The sequence below is a fragment of the Schistocerca nitens genome, chromosome 1 (assembly GCF_023898315.1).
Source record: "Schistocerca nitens isolate TAMUIC-IGC-003100 chromosome 1, iqSchNite1.1, whole genome shotgun sequence".
Classification (NCBI taxonomy): Eukaryota; Metazoa; Arthropoda; class Insecta; order Orthoptera; family Acrididae; genus Schistocerca; species Schistocerca nitens.
Window position 1 is genome coordinate 1063621822 of NC_064614.1, and position 21378 is coordinate 1063643199.

The following is a 21378-nucleotide window of genomic DNA, read 5'->3' on the forward strand; positions in this document are numbered from 1 at the left end:
TGAGTGTTCACCACCTCCTCGCTTTCCTCTGAGTCGATCTGAACTGATGAGCCTGCACCATTACTACAATGTCTTCGTCTCCGTACTTCTCGTTGCCATTGATGTCAACAGCAGCCCATTCCTCAACACAGCTTTCTTCTGTGTCTTAACAGCCAGGGATTTTCTTGACTGGCATGAGGAGGTCACAGACTTTCACTGGTGGAGAAGTTGTTTCAACAAATTCCAATGTACAACAGAGGTTTTTTCATGATTTTTGTAATGCACCTTTAGTGTGTTATTTCATGCTTCAGCCAACGAGCAAATCACATCTTTTATTGTAATTTTCTGAAGTTTTTGCAGGATTGTGTTCCACTTTCATCCTCTTTAAGTAAGGCTTGGAGCAGCATTTTTGTTTAATGGCCTGCAACACACCCTGGTCCTTAGGCTGAAGAACTGAAGTTAAATTCTGTGGCAGAAAAACTGCTTTGACGTCTCAACAAACAAGTTTCGTTTCTTCTGGTTGGGATGGAGCATTGTCTAGTAACAGCAAAGCACGGTTAGGCATGGTCATTTTAGGGACAAATTAGTGCTCAAACCATTCCTTGAGTAAATCGTGCTCCATCCAAGCATCTTTTTGATTCTTATAATACACAGAAAGTGAGTTGATGTTAATGTTTTTGAACAGTCATGGTTTCACTGATTTGCCTGTTATTATCAGTGGAAGTTTGTTTGTTGCCAAGGCATTACTGCAAGCTAAGACAGATGTTGCTAGTCCATTTTAAACCATGCGGCAGATCTGTCTTCTTGCAAAGCAAGACTTTTGGTAGGCAAAGCCTTAAAGTTCAATCTGGTTTCTTCTGCATTGTAAACTTGCTGCAGTGGGCAGTTCTGAGAAGAAACAAGGTTTTTAAATTCTTTTACGTAATTGGCAGCTGCTTCACTGTCAGCTGATGTATTGTCCCCAGCAATCATTAGCTGTCTAATTCTGTCTTTTCTTCCAATGGTCCAAAACATCACACTAGCTGAAAATGACCAGTCACGATCCATAAGCAAAGGACCTGAAATTGGGATTCCTTTTGCTCTTTCTTAAGTGAACCACAAGAATGAGGCCTTGTCAAGTTTTTCAAATAGAGGCACAGTGGTTTTTTTGCTGCTTTTCAAGAATTATTTCACTCGAAGAAGAACAAAACTGCTCAATTTTAATGTAATTTTTTCTCAGTAACTAATTGTTGCTTTTCCAACACCATATTTGAGTTATAATTTAGTAAGCACTTTCTCCTTTATCCAGTCTTCTTAACACTTCAAGTTTTTGTTTTAAAGTAAGCAAAGAACGACTTCATTTACTTGCCATTTTTAATGTCTAACAGTTGACATCAAGGGTTACGAACATAAATAATAAATAAAAAAGGTACAGTGACTCGGTAAAGTAATTCAACACGTACGGAACAAAGCTTAACAATAAATTTGCAATAATGTGTTTGGAATGCAGAAAGGAGTGGGATAGGTAGAGTGTCTGCACTATGAGTCTTTGAAGGTCACTAGCAGATGTTACAGCTCTAAATTTACACCTTAACAAGTCAATAAATTTATATTATTCATGAAATAAGTCTATTCCAAATTCCTGCTAAACCAAACAGTGTTTGGTCTCAATTAGTTCAGGATAGCAGGGCTCTGCTGTACTAAGGTTCCTCATTTTCACTGCTTTCCACACTGGGTGGGCACTGCTGTCACAGTATGTTTCTGCCTGTTTTGTTTACCTATAGCATAATTTCTGAGCATGCAGATTAATACTGTCATGTCACAACCCGAAAACAGGGTCATGAATGAAGTCAGAGCACATTTGTTATGAAGACCAACTTACAGACAGAACTTCCTCCTGGACAGCATGTGCTGTAATTTACACATACATCAAGAAACCCAGAATATGCAAAGATAAGACATTTTGATATCAATCTGGAGATGACAAATACTAATAACAAATACCTGCTGGTGATCAGACTTGACAGCATGCCAGCCAGTAACACTAACCGCTATTACACACTGCATCTAGCACAACTCATGGTATTCCTCTCTCTCCAAGATAAATAGCAACCTGCTGTTTCAGAAGTTCTCACTGAAGACAATTATAGCATACCACGCATTGGTCCTCTGTACGGCAGTGCTGGAGGATCCATGCTTTGGATCATGTTGTCATAGCCTCTTCAATATGCTAAGCATCAAAGGTAGGCCCTCCTGCCGAAGCTTCAAGGTTGTCAAGTCGGCCCTCAGTTTCCTGGAAAAGCCCCATTAGTGGTGTGTCCTCTGGACTGTAGTGGGGTTCCGTACATATGAAATAGACAGTATCTCTGCACTTTTGTTGACACCTTGATGAAGAGCATAATCCTTGCCTTCACGCACTATGTGATCAAAAGTATCCAAAAACTCCAATAAACATACATTTTTCAAATTAGGTGCATTGTGCTACCACCTACTGCCAGGTACTCCATATCAGCGACCTCAGTAGTCATTAGACATCGTGAGGGAGCAGAATGGGGCACTCCACAAAACTCATGGACTTAAATCGTGGTCAGGTGATTGTGTGTCACTTGTGCCATATGTCTGTATACAAGATTTCCACTGTTTCTGATGTGATGGTGAAGTGGAAACATGAAGGGAGACGTACAGCACAAAAGCGTACAGGCTGACCTCGTCTATTTACTGATAACAGCCAACAGTTGAAGGGGGTCGTCAGACATCTATCCAGACCATCACACAGGAATTCCAAACTACATCAGAATCCACTGCAAGTACTATGACAGTTAGGCAGGAGGTGAGAAAACTTGGATTTCATGGTTGAGCAGCTGCTCATAAGCCACACATCACACCGGTAAATGCCAAAAGACGCCTTGCTTGGTGTAAGGAACATAAACATTGGACAACTGAACAGTCAAAAAATGTTCTGTGGAGTGACAAATCATGGTGCACAATGTAGGGCGATCCGATTGCAGGGTGTGGGTATGGCAAATGCCTGGTGAACATCATCTGCTGGCGTGTGTAGTGCCAACAGCAAAATTCAGAGGCGGTGGTGTCATGGTGTCGTCGTGTTTTTCATGGAGGGGGCTTGCACTCCTTGTTTTGCGTGGCACTATCACAGCACAGGCTTACATTGATTCTTTAAACACCTTCTTGCTTCCCACTGTTGAAGAGCAATTCAGGGATGGCGACTGCACGTTTCAATACTATCGAGCACCTGTTCATAATGCATGGTCTGCGGCAGAGTGGTTGCATGACAATAACACTGTAATGGACTGGCCTGCACAGTACTGTATCCCAACCTCTCTGCTCGACATCAACGCACATTGAGAGTATATTTGCGTATTTGCAAACATCTTATTAAAGCATTCTATGAGGCCATTTGTCTGTGTGTGTGGTAGGGAGCTGTCATCATGTCGCTGATATCACCACATGGGATGCTCCACGCTTCAAAACGACATCTTCTATGAGGAACTTCACAATTTCTAGAGCTTCAGATGTTGGCATAGCTTTGGAGAAAGCAGTACAGGTGAGGTAGTTAGTGTATACTATTAACCATCAATTCTCCTTTGTCTGCTTTGGGAAGCTCTCCCAAAGGTTGATGCCATTTTGGTGGAATGGTGGCGCTGCAGGTGGTACCGGTATCTGATAACCTGTCAAGGAATTTCAGATGTGCTTCCTTGCTGACATTCTTGTAGTGGCTCACATAATGTCTAAATGTCTAAAGGACCAGTAGAGACCAGGCCAGTGATAGCATCCCAGGTGACTTGTGATATTATATACCAAGCAACTATTTTTACAAAATATTAATATAATTTTCACTCAGAAAGGTATAACTGAAGTTCAGGTGTGTGTGTGTGTGTGTGTGTGTGTGTGTGTGTGTGTGTGTGTTACACTAAGTAAAAAACAAAAAAAAAAAACAAAAAAAAAAACCTCTCTCATTTATAGCTACAAATCTGAACTGCACTCATTGTCAATAACATTTGTTTCCTGTTAAAAGATCGTTTATACACAGTGGTCAGAAATAGTCTGAAAAGTTCGTAAGGATTTTGCAGAGTAGGTCGCACTGAGAAATAACTGTTAAGAATAAAATTCAGTATGTTGAGTCATTTTCGAATTGATTAGTGTTGAATTTAGCTAATGAGGCTGTTACATGCACAAATTCTCATGGCTCACCAGATACAATTACTGTCAGTTGTCCTCACAAAGCAGATGATAGCACATGAGATGGTTCAGACTCTGACTATAGTTCAGTCCATACCACAGTCCCAAGACCAATTTTTGTATTGCTCTCTTGTCAGGTTTTAGGACACGTTTGGTGACACTGTTGCATGGTGTTCCACATATTATTCAACTGAGCAACTGCAAGCACTGATAGGTAAAGTTCTATGGTGAAATTCCATATTCCCCAGCCTGTCTGGATAGCTATGTGACTAACTGTACCTGCCAAAACCACGGTCAAGGTTTATTACACGTCTCTGCAAGTAACTAAACAATACAGAGATTATAATTCCCAAAAGCATTCTTTTACATTTGTTTTTAACGAAAATTTCTCAATTACTTTAACTTTATTACTACTATTTTTTCCATTTGTTGCATCTGGCAAATGCCACATCAGATGTTGAAACACCATGAAAATACTTCAGGGTAGTTGGCTGTAGATGAGCTCAGATGATAGGATCATAGTTCCTCTTATACAATCTTCCTTCATTAATTGCACTTCTCCTTTGTTCATTGCTCCTCCTTTAAGGTTTCTATGGTTTTCTGCAGTGATGGATCTTCCCCCTGTTCTACAGTAATGTCAATCAATGCAGCGATGACTCAGGTTTCATTCATGTTTCTGCATGCCGCCAAAGGATTTCCTGAAAGGCAGTTGGTGTTCTTGCAGTTAATTCCACATCTGTGTGTGACTGTGCTGTCATACCCCTGAAGCCTTAGCACCCATCTGGGCAGCATACTGAAATGTGGTCCTTCATAATTGTGATGTTATGCCAAATAAATGACTGCAACTCGTTGCTGCCTCGAAGAACTGTAAGGCCCTCTTTATCAATTGTAGACTAGCTCATCTCAGTCTTGGGGAGTACTCTGGAAGCATAAACTATCACCTTATCAACACTTTCCTGAATTTGCATTAGAATCGCACGTATTCCGTAACCACTAAAATTAGTGTGAAGATCAGCCTTGGCATTTTCGTCATACTAAGCTAAGACTCAAGATGATGTTATCACTTCCACAAATCAAGGAAACATTTTTGTTGCATCTCTTTCCAGGAAAATTTCGCATCTCTGTGCAGTTCTTGCAAGGAACGATTCTTGGTACTGACGTCCTTTTCCACTAAAACTTCTCACAATATAAATATGCTGAAGAGTTGGAAAATTTGTGACAGCTCTTAGATCCTATGGCCTGGTACAGAGTCCATCACCAATAACTACAAAGTGAATCGTAAAGGATCAGTTTTTCAAAACCTCATAATTGTCTTCCATTTTGATGCATAAGTTTGAAATTTGACTTAAAGAAGCCTACAACCTTCCTTTGTAATGGTGCAAAACCATAGCATCCTGCAATATCACTCTTGGAAAGTGTCAAAAAATTAAATTGGCTACAGCTCAGTAATTCACTACCCTACACCACCATGCACTCAATTCGAAGATCGTCACACTCTCTTTTATCCACATTTAACCCCTTCCTTTGGCGCCTCAGCAATGAAAGTCAGAACTATGACCACCAGAATTGAAATCACATGGTTTTCCTTATGGGTGGTTGAGGGAAATATTTAAGACACACCGTTGATCAGAACTGACACGAAAACACCTCAGGGGGAGTGACATAAAGGGCTTCAATGAAACCACCACTTCACTTGGAGCATTGATTCCCACACATTTTGTGATCAAAACTGACGGTTCACAGGGCAAAAAGCAACAGGACGTGACACTTTGTTGTTCGAAGCATCGCTGAGCTTGAGTGTGATGTCACACAGTGCCACACTTTTGCATTATTACAGATGAAGGCATCTTTGAGCCATATTTTAAATTTACGCATCGGAATGAGAGACAATTACAGGGTTTCAAAAAAGTGATTATCTAATTTTGTTGCGCAGTGTAGATGTCCCAAGATAATTATTTATTGGGAAATGAAGAGGCACTTTTTAATTCGGACAGTGGCTTGCACTCTGAGCACACCTCAAAATTTTTAAAAATTGACATATTGTCAATTGGAAGTACGCAACTTTTTTAAAAGTTTTTATAATAATTTACTGCATCAATATTCACATTACCAGTTTAGGAAAGTAGTTGTCTTCTTCATGTAAGCTTAATCCACTACAAAGTTTCATCAGATATAAGAGGTATGGATTATCTGTTTTTTTTTTCTTTTCTTTTTTTTTTAAGTACTGTTTTGAAATAAAAATAAAACAAATAGACTTTTATTGGTAATGTTATATTCACATGAAAGCCGGTACATTCATCTACTTTTCTACTCAATTCCCACCAATATTAAAGCTTTAGAATACTATACTCATAGAAAAGGCAACAACTGCACAAGCACGCTTCTTGACACCTGAGGAAACTCATCACTTAACATCAAAATTGTCAAGTGTCTATTCTTTCTCACTTTCTCATCAACTTTATGCATCAAATCATCAGCAATGCCTGAATGTCACCCACTCCATTCCTCCTCATGCACATTCATATGGCCATCTTTCTCACCCATTTCCGTTCCATCCACCACAATGTTTTCTCCATACTCTTCACTGATCTGATGACGAATTTTAGCCACTTTCACATTTTTAGTATTAAGGAAATGAATTACAGCATATATTTCACAGTCGACGGGATTCTCCATTGGAGGAGGCATTTCAAGCACTCACGAAGAAACATAAACACTCCAAATATTGGTGAGAATTGCGTAGAAAATTAGATTACATACAGGCTTTCATTTAAAAATAAAATTGCTGAGAAAGGTCTACATGTTTTAGTTTTATTTCAAAATGGTGCTTACTTGAAAAACACACCTTCTATAACAAAAACAACTAAGCACACCAAAAATTATGAAGTGGTCTAAAAAGTTTCAGTGAATGTGCATCACCTCATTACATGGCAAAAAGCCTTTTTACTGTATGACAATGTATATTTCAGATCACTTCATGATATTCAAAGTGCCTAACTGTATTTGTTTTATACCCTTATGAAGCTTTTTCGTGGATTAAGCACATCTGAAGACAGAACCTACTTGCCCAAACCTGTAGAGAGAGAGAGAGAGAGAGAGAGAGAGAGAGAGAGAGAGTGTGTGTGTGTGTGTGTGTGTGTGTGTGTGTGTGTGTGTGTGTGTGGGCGCGGGCGCACGTACACGCACACCTCTCTCACTAATGCGGCACTCAGTAGTATGGCCTCTCAGCAATCTGGCTCACATCCAACCTCCAGTTGCTCGAGCAGAAACATACAGTAATGAATTCTCATGTGCAACAAAGTTGTTAGTTAAACAATGCTACACATGTTTGAAATTATGGCTTTCTGTATAGTTTAGTATTGTGGCTTAAAAAAGCAACACGTTATGCTAGACCTCAAACAGAAACTCAAAATTAGAGACAAGTTGAACTGAGGAGCTTCACAGAAAGCCATTGCTGCCGAGTACAATGCTGGACAAGCAGCTATTTATGACCAAACTTTAACAGACGAAGAGTTAAGCAAAGGTGTGAGGAAAGTGATAAAGATGAGGATGCAAGAGGAGAGAATGTTACAATACCTCACACTGATGGTGCTATAGCTGCAGACATCTTCCCAGAGTATATTATGTACATACTCAAGGACCACGTTTTCTATGAAAATAATGTGTCTTTGGATTTAATGCAGTATAATCTCTGTGTGTTTGCACTAAATTTAAGACACAGTCAATAATGCAGCTTCCACTAATTCAGACCCACATGGGCAAGGAATGGCTGGATTAGCAGTGTGTGTGTGTGTGTGCGAGAGAGAGAGAGAGAGAGAGAGAGAGAGAGAGAGAGAGAGAGAGCATGTGTGTTTAAAAGGTTGTTATGCAATAAATTCTTATACAATGTGAACATGGTTGCCAGTCAGAGAAGATGTTTTTTGAATATTTCTGGGAAAACAATACCATCTGGAGAGCAAAGACACATCATCCATTTAAGGTGTCAAAGCAGGTTCTCAGCATATGCTCGAAGGTGGTGGGAGCTTTAAATAGCCCAAACAGCATACCTCTGAACACACAAAGACTGTCAAGTGTTATGAATCAATCTCAATTTGCCAAGAGTGTGACAGCATGTCCATAATTGAGAAACACTTTGATTCTTCCAAGTAGTCTAAGGTGTCACCAATGGGCAGCAGTGGGCACACATCCTTTCACAATTTTGTTCAGTTGTCCACAGTTAACGCAGAAATCCCATGTGACATCCTCCATGTTCACAAGTACTACAGGAAAAGACCAACAACTCTCTATGGTATCATCAATGCCTGCACCATGGTGCCTGCCACCACATGGCTGCACGTAACATGTCACGCAACCCACAGCCAGCAGTTTCCAGCTCGTGCAGTGCCCCTCAGCCGGACACTGCAGGTGTGGTCCCTGTGCATAGTTCTCTCTGTGGTATCCACACAAACACTGCTCCAGTCACATTGTACCATACCAAAACAGACACACTATTGGCAGGCATATTCGTGGCCCGCCAGGGCTCTACAAGTGCACATAGCACCACACTCTGTAAGTCTCTGCCTGTACTAGGCCTACACTACCACTGCTGCCTTAAAACCTCCCCACATGGTTCGACCACATCCGGATTTTTACTCTGCTTGGTACTGGACTTTCTTAGGATTTCTGCTACACAGCAACCTGACATCCAGAATCATCCACAGATTTTTCTACTTGCTGTCTGAGTTGTGCAGCATTCAGCCAGTGAAGTTATATATATTTCTTTTTGTCTTCACTTGTGGAGAAATGAACCATGCTGCTTACTCACATGGTTTATTATTTGTTGTACTGCCTTTTCTGGATACAACACTGCCTGAAGGTTCAGCAACGATGTCATCTTGCAGCATCTGCTCCACTGCCACCCAAATTGTGTGTCCTTCAGCTGACAACATCCTATGCAAGCACTGGCTAATTGGTGGATGATCTCCAGTGTTGATATGGTGTTTTAACATGGAATGCTTAGCGTGTCTTTCTCCAGTCCACATTTGAAAGCTTCCAAAAAATGGTGCAGAATGGCTAACACTTGCCAACATTGTTCCTCAGTCGGGCCAGATCCTATTAACATTTTGACAATAGCTCCCGCCACTGCACTGTCAACAGTGGTGGTGCAGCAGATTTCATTGATGGCAATGAGCTGCTCAGACTTGACTGATCAGCATTGCCTGCACACATACTTTTACAGATGAGTTTTCATTGTTTGTCACCATTTGTGATCCAAAGTTATCTTCGACCACATGAAATGTTTATCACAGTCAGTGGTATGTATATTTTTTTGTGGACCTGAGTAGATTTTTGCAGTCAATGAAAGCTTTGCAAGTTTGACTGAACATCTATACTGACAGCTGGAACTCATCTCATTTTTAAGGGCAGGACAATGTCTTCAACAGCAAACTACCACCCTGAGCAATCTTGGCTATGTTTGCTTGTTTGAATGGCTTTGTCAGTCTGGAGGTCTGACCTTCCATAGTCTATGACTGTTTATGATGCTCCCAAGAAGTCCCATCCAAGAACAACATTATGACTAAACTACGTTAAAATTACAAATTCAAAGGGCTGTGTTCTGTCATTGATGGTTGTACCTGCAATACATGTTCCTTTCGGTTGGATGTATTTCACACTTGCACTCTTCAGCACAATCACTTTAATATCATGGAACATTGTCTTCTTTAGCTGGTGATAATAAGCATTTAACATCAAAGAAAAAAAGATCCTCCGAGTAGACTAGCACACATTCAAGTTGGCCGTCAATGAAGTTTCCTGGCATCTTGGTAAGAACAGTTTGTGGACTTTCATTTGTGGCAGCCTTAACTCTATAGATGATCCCCTTGATTGGTTCTGCTATATTAAGCAGGTAGGGGAGCGGCTGGTACCTCCGTATGGCGATGAAAAATGGCTATGCTGTGTGGGAGTGACCTCATTCTGGGTACGGCAATGGGCTTCATCCCACATGTAGACTATAATCGTCTGCAGTTGACTGCTGCTATGATTGATGCCTTGTGGCATAATAGTTGTCAAACACACATCATCTATCTATGTGGTAGTATACATTCCATGCTGTCCATAGCTGAAACAAACCACCGTGTTATCTTCTGTACTCTAAATGTCTTTTCTTCTGAGGGGCATTTTTCTTGGTGAAGGAGTTGGTTGTAGCTGCATTGGCAGAATGCTGGGTTGTCGTTTGATGGTTGCAGCGTAAAAGTCCTAGTTTGCCGAATCCATTGTACGCAATGTGTTTGACTGGTGGTGGACACTGGTGATAAAGACCTCCTTCTCAGCTTTCTCCACTACTTCCTGAAGTACGGAGATTGGCACTTATGCCTGCTATCCATTGAGTACTTAGTCTGGCATTTCTGGCTGTTAGTGCAACTTAGATATTGCAATTACGATACGTTTGAGTTAACTCTTGTACTACTGAAGAAAGCACTGGATTTACCTGCGAAACACTGGTGCAGAAGCCTTTTGCATTGTGTATCCTGCTGTATCTTCTCTTATTAACTGGCATACGTGAGAGGTGAGGTCATAGTACTCTTACACAAGTGCCACAGTGGCTTTCGAAGTCTGTCACACCTCTTTCATCCAAACCTTTTTCTGTTGCATTTTCTCATGTGCTGGCACAACTTGATGAATCTATCTGTTGCTGTAGCAACCTTTACCAGAAAGATCTTGATTAATGTCTTCCGTAACTCCTTGCACCAAACATGAGATTTAATCAGCTTCTGTCATATTCAGATTCGCAATGTCGCATAGAGCCAAAACATTATGTACATAAGACTGTGTCATTCCCCCACGACACTGAGCCCAGTTCTTCAACGGTTCTTCTGCTAAGCAGACTCACTGCTCATTGTCACTGCCTGTAAACCATGTCAGTGGTCTTAGAAGAGAGCTGTGGCAGTGACATGGCTCTGTTGTTGTTCCCACATAGTGATTTGCGAAGATGGGAAGAAAATCAAGATTCAAGCAGTGATTAAGTACTTTGTAAAGAAAGGTATGAAAGCAAAGGACATTGATGCTGATTTCCAGAATATATTGGGGGACTCTGCTCCTTGATATTCAACTGTTGCCAAGTGGACAAATGAATTTAAATTTGGTTGGGAGAGCTTAGACGATGATCTTGGCAGTGGTCAGCCAAGATGTCTCACCATTACAGAAATATTTGCAAAAGTGCACAAAATGGTCATGGAGGATTGCCAATTGAAAGTGTGTGAAATTGCTCGTGCTTGCCAGATGTCATCTGAAAGGGTATATCACATTTTAATTGAAGAATCATAAATAAATAAATTATCTGCAAGATGGGTGCCATGACTCTTGATGCTGGATCAAAAACGCATGAGAATGGACGTATCTGAATAATGTTTGGCCTGTTTTAAGAGAAACGAAAAAAAAATTTTTGCGCTGGTTTGTGACCACAGATGAAACTCGGGTGCACTACTATACCCCCAAGAGACAAAACAACAGTCAAAGCAGTGGAAATATGCTGATTCTCTGCCATCAAAGAAAGCAAAGACAATTCCTTCAGCGGGAAAGGTCATGGCATCAGTGTTCTGGGATGCGAAGGGGATTCTGTTTGATGTTTATCTCCCCATTGGACAAACAATTACTGGAGAATACTATGTTAACCTCCTGAACAAATTGCAACAAAAGATACAAGAAAAATGCCAGGTTTAGCAAGGAAGAAAGTCATGTTCCACCAAGACAATGCGCACCCGCACACATGTGCCATTGCCATGGCAAAATTACACGAACTAAGGTATGAATTGTTGCCACACCCACCTAATTCACCTGATATGGCTCCATCAGACTTCTTCCATCTCTTCCTTGCAATTTTTCTTGGTGGACGAAGATTCACTTTAAACGATGAATTGATAGCCGGAGTTGACAACTATCTTGCAGGCCTGGAGGAAACTCATTTTTGAGATGGGATCAAGGCACTCGAACATCATTGGACCAAGTGCCTTAATCTATGAGGAGACTTCATTAAAAAACAAAAAAGTTTCAGTGATGTAAGTACTCTTTTTTCTATCCTGTTTCGAGAACTTTTCAAACCACCCTTGAAACTTCATCACTTTCTGAGCACTACCATACAAAATCTGAGACTGGACAGATAGGGTTCTCAAATATTTTGAAGGTAAATGCAGCAACATTTCCCAAAGTTCTATTAGTTTAGCATCCATCAAAATGGCTTGTCTGCAAATCTGAATTCTGAAAAATGTGTTTAATCTCGTTCTGGGTATTTCCCATGAATCTGTCTACAATACATACTTACAGACTACTGCCAAAAACTGTTCAATAAAGGAAACCCATTGCTCTTGGAAAAACATGTTTACTAAGAAATGAACTGCACAATATTACAGATGTCATGTGATGTGTAGCAGTTACACTGACGTCTTCATTTGTTTACAGTAACACGTGTGTAGCTATTTGTGCTAGCTGATCGTACAAATGCTATGTTACTTCTATATACACATAATGTTATTCTCATGTGCACAACTTTTCAATTGCACTACCTACTTTAACCCTAGGACTCACTCTGCTAAAATTTCCCTAGTACTCCATCTGGAGTCATACATGACCCCAATCAATATATAATTGACTGTGTGTACTAATCATTCAGAGAACAACATACTGTCATTTAATACTGTTTGTTTACATTTTATTTATTATTTAGACACATTTCACAGCTTTTTTAACAGGTATGTACACAGTAGAATTAAATTACATATGGCAGAGTAATTACATATCAGAAGTTACAACATTACTCTAAGTCAGAATTTGTTTCACTCATAAATGTTTCACAATGGCTTCAAATTTACAGAAAATGTGATGAACAACTCAACAGGAAACATAATTCTAACCGGAATCCGTACCATAGTCATCTGCACATATTTTGCAAGTAGTAACTATTTCAGAATGTTCCTTGCAAACAAATTTGTTACACTTTTTGCATGTTGAACTGTATTTTGTGTCCTTCGATCGGGGGCAACTGGAGCATCTGCCTCGCTTTCTCTTCTGATTGTCGGGTATGACGTCTGGATGTCCATTGTCTAACAGATCATCAAATCCACACCGTTTGATACTGCTAATAATATCCTTGTTCCTTGCTTGTGGTAAACTCAAACGACGTTCCACTTGGGGCTTTGCCATTTCTTTGGCCAACTTCATTAGAAAAAGACGTCTCTCTGTTTTTTCAACAGCAACACAGAAGAGTCTGTAGGCATTGAGTGCAGCTAGATCGACAAGATCTAAAAATACTGCTAATGGCCAACGTTTTGTACCCTTTTTCACAGAATAGTAAGAGCTCATTTGATCTAGTGTATCAACACCTGATTTTGTTGAGTTGTAATACAACACTACTTCTGGTTTTCGTTTCAAGTTGTTTTCTTTGGGCACTTCAAATGATTGATGTTGTGTTGACAGGAGTAGCACAGCCTTATTTCTTTTTGGAACATACGAAACTAATAGGGTTTTACCATTGTATGCAAATCAGGTAGTGCATTCTTCCCTAGTTTTCGAAGGTAAAAACCCTTTTGGGACTTCTTTTCTTATAGAACATAGAGTACCTACAAGTGTCAACTTCATTTTCAACAATTCTTGGCCAAGGTCATAGCTCGTGAAAAAATTGTCAGTGGTAATATTCATACCACTGCCAGCCACATGACGCACTAAATCTAAGACCACTCTCTTGCCTTGATTCAATTCTCTCACATCACCACTCCTTCCAGTGTACATTTGAAGATTTGTCAGATAACCATGTTCACAGTCTACTGCGCACCATATCTTGATGCCATACTTTCCTGGCTTTGAAGGAATGTAGACCTTGAAACTGCACCGACCTCTGTATACGCAAAGATGTTCATCAACAGTAATGTTGCTGGAAGGTATAAATGATGTTTGACATTGCACGGCAAACAAATCAAATATTTCCTGTACAGCTTCAGCCTTATTTCCAGTCCTCTCTTTCCTTTCAAGTCTTGTGATGCAGTCGTCAAAACGAAGTGAACGCAGAATGTCCTGATATTGCCTCCTCGACATAGTAGCACGGAATAGAGGAGTGCCATATTCAGAGTCCCAAAATTCGTCAATAGGTTTCCCCCGGCTCTTCTGTATGCCATACAGAATCAGCAAGCCTAAAAATGAAAGCAGCTCGCATCTGTCTGTATCACGCCAGTCAACTAATTTTCCAGACACTTTCAATTCATTTCCTCGTTGATTTGTGAACTGAACTATTATATCCAGCAATTCATTAGTAATAAAATGCCTGAAACAGTCAACAGCTGAGCTAACACTAACTGTACTAGGAATACCTGCTGAAAATCGTTGTATGTTGCGGATTGGAAATCTACGAATTGGTGGTTCTTTTGTACTCCATACAATATCCCGACCCCTGCTTACCAGTACTGCACTTTCATCTTCTCCACTGTCATCATTTTCAGCAAGAATATCATTTTCTTCTAATTCATGTAAACAGACTTCATCACTTTGGTCTACCTGTGTCTCTGTTCCATCATCTTCGGCGTCACTACCTTCTGAATCACTACTGCTACAAAATAAGTCTTCCATAGCTTGTTCTACACTATAGCCAGGAGCAAAACGTATCCCATCCATGCTGAAATTACACTGCAACAACAAACGTACAAACGAACTTCCAGTTTGAGGTTAGTTCTGAGTAACACCTGAATAACACCTGAATTCAGTGTTACCAATTCAAAATACCTATGAAAGAGATTGATAGTTGATAAGCTATACATTCTATGAATGTTACATATAATCTATCTGGGGTCATAATTGACCCCAACAGTAGTTTTTGTTAATTACTGATTTAAATGCTCAAGTGTGCGGGACCCGTACCAGATAGGACTAACAGGGGATGCTTACTATAAACAGAGAAGGGCAGCACTAATTGTCACAGGTTTGTTTAATCCATGGGTGAGTGTCATAGAGATACTTAGGGAGCTGAACTGAAGACTCTTAGAGATAAACATAAACTGTTCTCAGGATGTCTATAAGTAAATTTTCAAGAACCGGCTTCAAATGGTGACCAGGAATATGCTACGTACAACCCCTAAGTATCGCTCACATAGAGACATGATGATAAGATTAGAATAATTACTGCATGCACAGAGGCATTCACTCGTTCTTTTCATTGTCCATATGTGAAGGGAATGGGAAGAAACCCTAATAACTGGTACAGTGGGACGTGCCCTCTGCCATACACCTCACAGTGGTTTGCAGAGCGTAGATGTAGAAGCTCATTTATTAAGTTAAGAGCAATGTTGGATCCAGTATCAATCATTTGAGACTACATATGTAATGTTCCCCCATTTGAAAGTTAGTTTAACTCTCAGGACATACTTTCTGCTGTCAAAAATGAATCAGTATGCTATCATTGACCACTTTCTCAAAATTTTTTTAAAAGATTGAAAGGAGTGAAATGGGTCTGTAATAAAAGGGGGTTTGATTATCTCCAGTTTTACAGATGGTGTTAATACAGCACATTTAAATTAGTCAGAAAAAATGCTCTGAGTTACTCATTACAAAGATTCCTTAAGGATATCTCTATAAATTTGGCACATCATTCTTCGCTGCTAGAATCAGCAATGTAGCAATTTTTCAGTGACCCCAATATTTTTTAACTCCTTTGGAGTCATATTTTTGAAAGTAATGTCTGTTGGTGGTGCGAGCAGAATCTGTCAAAGAAAATCTAATGCTTCTGTATGCAGTTTTCTATTTATTTATCTATCTATTTTACATGTCCAGGACATGAAATTAGTACAATACTGGTGAGCATTAATAGCATATAGACAGTAATTACATACAAAGTAACCATTTCAGAGAAAATTCAATGACGACAGAAAGTAATAACACTAAAAATACAAGGGTTTACATGTAGAACAAGAATTTATGAAATACAGAAATAACAAAAAATACAGCAAGATAATCCTCTTCATATTCTGCGGAGAGCCTTATATTCAGCAGTTTGCCTGCTGGATTGTTAGCTGCGGCAAGATCACCAGTAGTACAGTTATATGGCAGATTCCTGCAGACTAGCAGATGATGTTAGTCCTATCAGTCACAACACCGGCAAATTTCATCATGTATGCTGAGGCCCCATTTCTTAAGGTTAACTTCACATCATGATGCCCTAGTTCTCAGTCTCTTCAGCACTTCCATGTCCCATTAGGCAGTTGTGAGCCTCCAGCTGGTTCCTCTCCGACATTCGTGCAGAGTGCCTCAGGTAAAGAATCTTGCTAAAGTTCCAGGAGATGAAGGAATTACTGTAGTTGTCTGGATGAAGCTCTTTCTTGATCTGAGTTTTGGTCATAGAGGTTTGTGTCCAAACAAGGGATGTCTGGGAGGTCAGTATTCTGTTTCTTCTTCTCTTTTGCAGCTGCTTTCCTACGAATACGACAGAAGTTGATTGTAGACAGCCTGTCACAACACGTCCAGTCTACAGGTGTTTACATGTTTTGCCAGCCTGGTGCAGAATATTCTGTTGTGGAGAAACATAGTGCCAGGGCAGATGTTCCAAGCACTTTTGGTTGAGTGTGCCATACAGTTTCTGAAAGTTTATGGATGATGATGTTCCATGCAGATACTTTGAACTTTACTTCTTCACAATGCCCACCTCGTCTCCACGATATTAAGGAGAGCTGCAGTGAAGTAGCAGTTCTCCTCTGCAAGCGATGTTCAGTTTTCTTATGGCATCCTTATTTCACAGATGAAATGCACAATCTTCTATCTTTCTAGAATTTAACTTTGTACATGATTAGCATCGCAATACTTTGCGAAATCTTCAAGAGCTTATCAGCTTTATTGCCACTCATTCAAAGATTTTGTCTATGGCAACAACTGCCGTATCACAGCAAAAAATTTCTGACTCCTCCAACTTTTCTTGTTCTGCACCTGTCTACTGGTGGGTGCGATGTTTCCTTGCATCTCTCAGGAAGGAACCTTTGAATGATTTTGGTGTCATTTCAGGCGACTTAATTTCATTTGCTTTACTATTTTTTTCTCATTTAATAATGTTCCCTTCTTTTCTGTAGAAGTCCATTTTTTCTGCTTAGTGCAAGTATTTCACTTTTTTGTGAAATTCAAAGTGGTCTGATTGCAAAATATTTCCTTTATTCTACAACCAGTTCCGAGTGGTGCCACTTTTGGCCATGCTGTGAAAATATATAGCCACTAATTTTGTGACATTTTCCTTCCACTGCAACAATTAGCCTCATTTGACTGCCACCTCATGGTCAAATTACAGAGCAACAGCACTGTATTCTGGTTTACGTGTTAGTTAAACACCTATCCAGTGAATCTGAGAAAGAAAGTACCAAGGATTCTGATGGCAGTATAATTTCAAATTGATCATGAATATCTAATCAATTATTACATTACAGTGCTTTTAGTGCACAAACCACAATTCCAAAATTAAATACAGAATAATGTTAATATTTACAATACCTCTGACCCCTAATTGAGCTCACTGATATGGAGTGCAAGAGTTAAAGTATTAACCTTCAAAGCATTGTAAATAGCATCCAAATCAGTCTTCCGAAAATAGTATATAGTATCCAATACATCACATAAGAACTCTGAAATTGTACTTTTGGGAATGTCAAGTACATACTGGAGAGATGACTGGTGGTTGCAGGATGCATCTATAATGTGTGTGTGATTTTTTTTCAGAGCTCATTACACAGCAAGTACTCAAAATCTGCTTTTGTTTTTCTGAAAGTAGTTCATGAACTGGTCTTCATTCCCAAATGCTATTTACTTTGTAACTGTGTTTGATGCCCCATGTTATTTCTGTGCAAACTTCACTTCCAAATCCAACATTTGTACTTTCTTCTCTTCTTATTGAATTCTTGGCTGAATTCTGCTGTCACAAACTGAATGATAACATAAATGCCCATTCAAATAATCTCAGTTGACACCATATTGAAACAGTGCCATGAGAATTTTAACAGAAGCTTGCAAAAACAGCCACACATGGTGCCACTGGTAAGTATCTTCATGCAACTTGCTGTGGCAACACTTTAGTTGCATGTGGAAACCTGTTTTAACTCTCTTCACATTTCTTGATTGTCTAATAGCCTTCACATAAGCTTCTGTGCAAGCTGTATTACAATAAGTGACAGGATTAGGCATGAATAATATTATTGTCACATGTATGTTTTCTATAGATCCCAAACACATGCCTATTGTTAGTTTTAGGGATCGTCAGATCCACATAGATAATAGACTTATTGTTTCACATTTAAGTAGTGAAATCAATTTTGGGATGTACGGAACAGAGTTCTTGTGCAAAAGCATCAGTACTTCTTGGACTGCCTTTTATCACTACTAAGATGTCATCTATGCAGAATTTATAGTAAATGATCTGAATTTTAAAGTTTGAGAATTTACTGAAATGTTATAGCTTTAAGTCAATAAAATATCTGTTAGTGCACCAGCTAAGCTACTGCCCATTGCAAGGCTTCGTTTTTGGCAATATATTTTAGTATTAAATGTGAAGAATTGATAAGATAAATCAAGTTCTAGAACCACAATGAGCTCAATACATTACATATTATAATCTCAATGGTTTTGTTAATAAGGAGATTAGTAGAAAGATTAATAATACCAAGTGATGCCAAAGTTGCATCATCAGGAAATGTTACATCTTTTAACAGCATTAGCCAGTTCATAACTATTTCTAATTATGACATTTTCATTCATGAGACATGTATGCTGTTTTTAATTTCACATCTAGCATCTTACTGTGTTTATAACTAGATCACATTGTTCACAGTAGTTCGAATGGGGTTACCACTAAAATGTAATTTCATTTGTGAGACCCAAGTTCGGAGATAATGAGGGTAATGAAGTTCATAATTTTAGAAGTTCCTCTCTCATTCTTTATAAGCAGAAATATCATCTGCTTGCAATTTTTTACTAGGGCCCTTACGTACTTCCGTAAAACCATTTTTCTGCAAAAAGGTTTTGATTTTGCTACTGTAGTCATCTTCACATATTATTACCACATCATTACTTGTATTGGCTTTAGTAACTACAGACTTTTTGCTTTCTAGTTTAGTGCTGGGTTTTCAGAATGCAGACATCAGAATTTTTAATGTTAATATAATTTTGTTCCACATACAGTTTTGTTAACTTTGACAGCAGTATCTTGAGAGCCCAAGTCAACCCAGTAAGCTTCTTCAACAGCTACTTTAGTTTCTACTGAGGTACATAGTGTAAACCTTTCTGTAACAGACACTTTAACTTCAGTCAAACTGATTTCAGTCAGATAAGTTATTCTTTTGTAAAAGGACAGCTGTACTATGGCATTTTCACCTTATCTTTCACTAACACACTGAGATTAGGTCAATTTTTTAATGTCTTTTTTCTATCTTTTTCCCTAATTCTTTCACAAATTTCTTTCCATAAAAACTGATACTGTGGAAAGGAAAAGTCATTGCTAAACTGTAACTGCAGCTTTTACACTTCTTTATTTAACAAATCTTTACTCTTAAACAATTCACTGTCTTAATAAAAGACTGGAGGATTTTACAGTAGTGGTAGTAATGTAATCTGAACTACTGACTAAAGTTGGCTCTCTGAATTATGTAGAGCTCTCTTTTCTTGGACAAGAGACTTTAATTGGAGGAATTATCCATCTTCTATCCTTGTTGCAGTTCAATTTAATCTTTATTTGTCTGCAGGAAAACGATGACCCAAAAGACTGTTTGCATATGTTTATGGAGAATTATGTTTTCCATCTACACTGTCTGCTTCATAAATCTCATATTTTAACATCATGATCATTCTGTGATATAATAATTTTCGTTTAAGATTTGAACCTAAGTGGCCAGCATCTTTTAGTGTCAACATTTGACCAACTTGCCCATTGACTATCACTTTTGCAACATCTATACCTTGTTCGGCCTGGTGGTCTTGTGGTAAAGTGCTTGTCTAGAAACCGAAAGATCATGGGATTGAATCCCAGCCAAATTTTTCGGTGTGTGTTGTGTCCTGGCCTTTACCTCTCAGCAATATGAGGAATTGGCAGAAACAACACATGGTTCATATTCCATGTGAAACTCTAGGTCCCCTTTCCCCCATTTCAATAACTGGGGTTGCTTAGGGACACACAAGTGGCCAAAGTGGTGTTCCACTGAATGGCCTGCAACCAGCCACTAAGCCACGCAAAATTATCATCATATCATCATCATCATCATCATCATCATCATCATCTTCATCATCTATACCTTCAATCCTCATTGGGAACTATGAGCATAGTAAGTGCTACTTACTCATCTGGTGGTCCAAAGCCATGGTTGCGCAAAAGGTTTCAATGACTGCAGCTTACTGCTCCTTGCTTTCAGCTACTAAGCCTCCCACCAACACATGATCTTCCGGATCATGTATGTGCTGACTGCCCAAACGGGGGGACTGAACACAACGCAGGAGGTTGAGGGGAGCGAGCTTCCTTGGTAGCCACATCAGTAAGTTCATTTCCTCGGATCACTCTGCACCCTGGAATCTAACAAACTATTTCCTTTTCGTCTCTCTACAAGAAAAGGGGGGGGGGGGAGAGAGGGAGAGGGAGGGAGAGGGAGAGAGAGGGGGAGAGAGAGAGAGAGAGAGAGAGAGAGAGAGAGAGAGAGAGAGAGAGAGAGACCTTGAAGCGAAACAAGTGCTGTATCGTCGGTGAGATACGGAGGCGAGCGAGTGTGTCGGGTAGCGCCACATAACCTTAATGCGTCTGCGCATAGTGCACAAGTATTGCACCATAATAAAGTATAAACTTAAAAGTCAAAATTTTATATTCGAACTTTGTCAACATGTACTTTAATATAATATCGTTTTAAATGTCAAGTCTTGAGGTAATTAAATCAATAGAGTTCAATAAAATACAGTTCTACGAAAAAAAAAAAAAAAAAAGTGATGCTAAATAATAAAGCTAGAAAGCCAGAATTTGGTCAGAATGCGTCTATGGAGGTAATAAATAAGTAGTGCAAGTTTCAAAATAATAGAATAAAAATTAGTCAGAATCCACGTTTTTAAGAGAAACTGAAGGAGCTAAATATTAGACTTAGAAATATAAAAATTTCTATGATGCTTCAGGTCAATCTAAAAACAATAACTAAGAAACCACGTTCAGCTACCTCTTATAGTTTTTGAGTAATTCAATGAAAACCAAAATTGTAACTAAAA

At 39.3% G+C, this 21378-nt stretch overlaps 2 protein-coding genes across 3 annotated transcripts in view; both read right to left on the reverse strand.

Moving 5' to 3' along the window:
• Nucleotides 1-21378, reverse strand: part of LOC126198090 (uncharacterized) — a 121938-nt gene that overhangs the window by 48422 nt on the left and 52138 nt on the right. Inside the window, exon 1 of one of the 2 annotated variants that reach the window (XM_049934693.1) lies at nucleotides 2114-2161. The exons of the other annotated variant lie outside the window; for it this stretch is intronic. The gene's annotated coding sequence lies outside the window, so the exon portion shown is untranslated. Of the gene's footprint in view, nucleotides 1-2113; nucleotides 2162-21378 lie in introns of those variants that run through there. 2 annotated transcript variants of the gene reach the window in all.
• On the reverse strand, nucleotides 13039-20442 carry LOC126226897 (piggyBac transposable element-derived protein 4-like). The gene is made up of 4 exons (XM_049942234.1): nucleotides 20352-20442; nucleotides 19322-19425; nucleotides 13749-14805; nucleotides 13039-13643 (listed from the first exon to the last, which is right to left on the reverse strand). Exons 1-4 carry the CDS (start codon nucleotides 20440-20442, stop codon nucleotides 13039-13041), a joined length of 1857 nt encoding a protein of 618 aa, XP_049798191.1.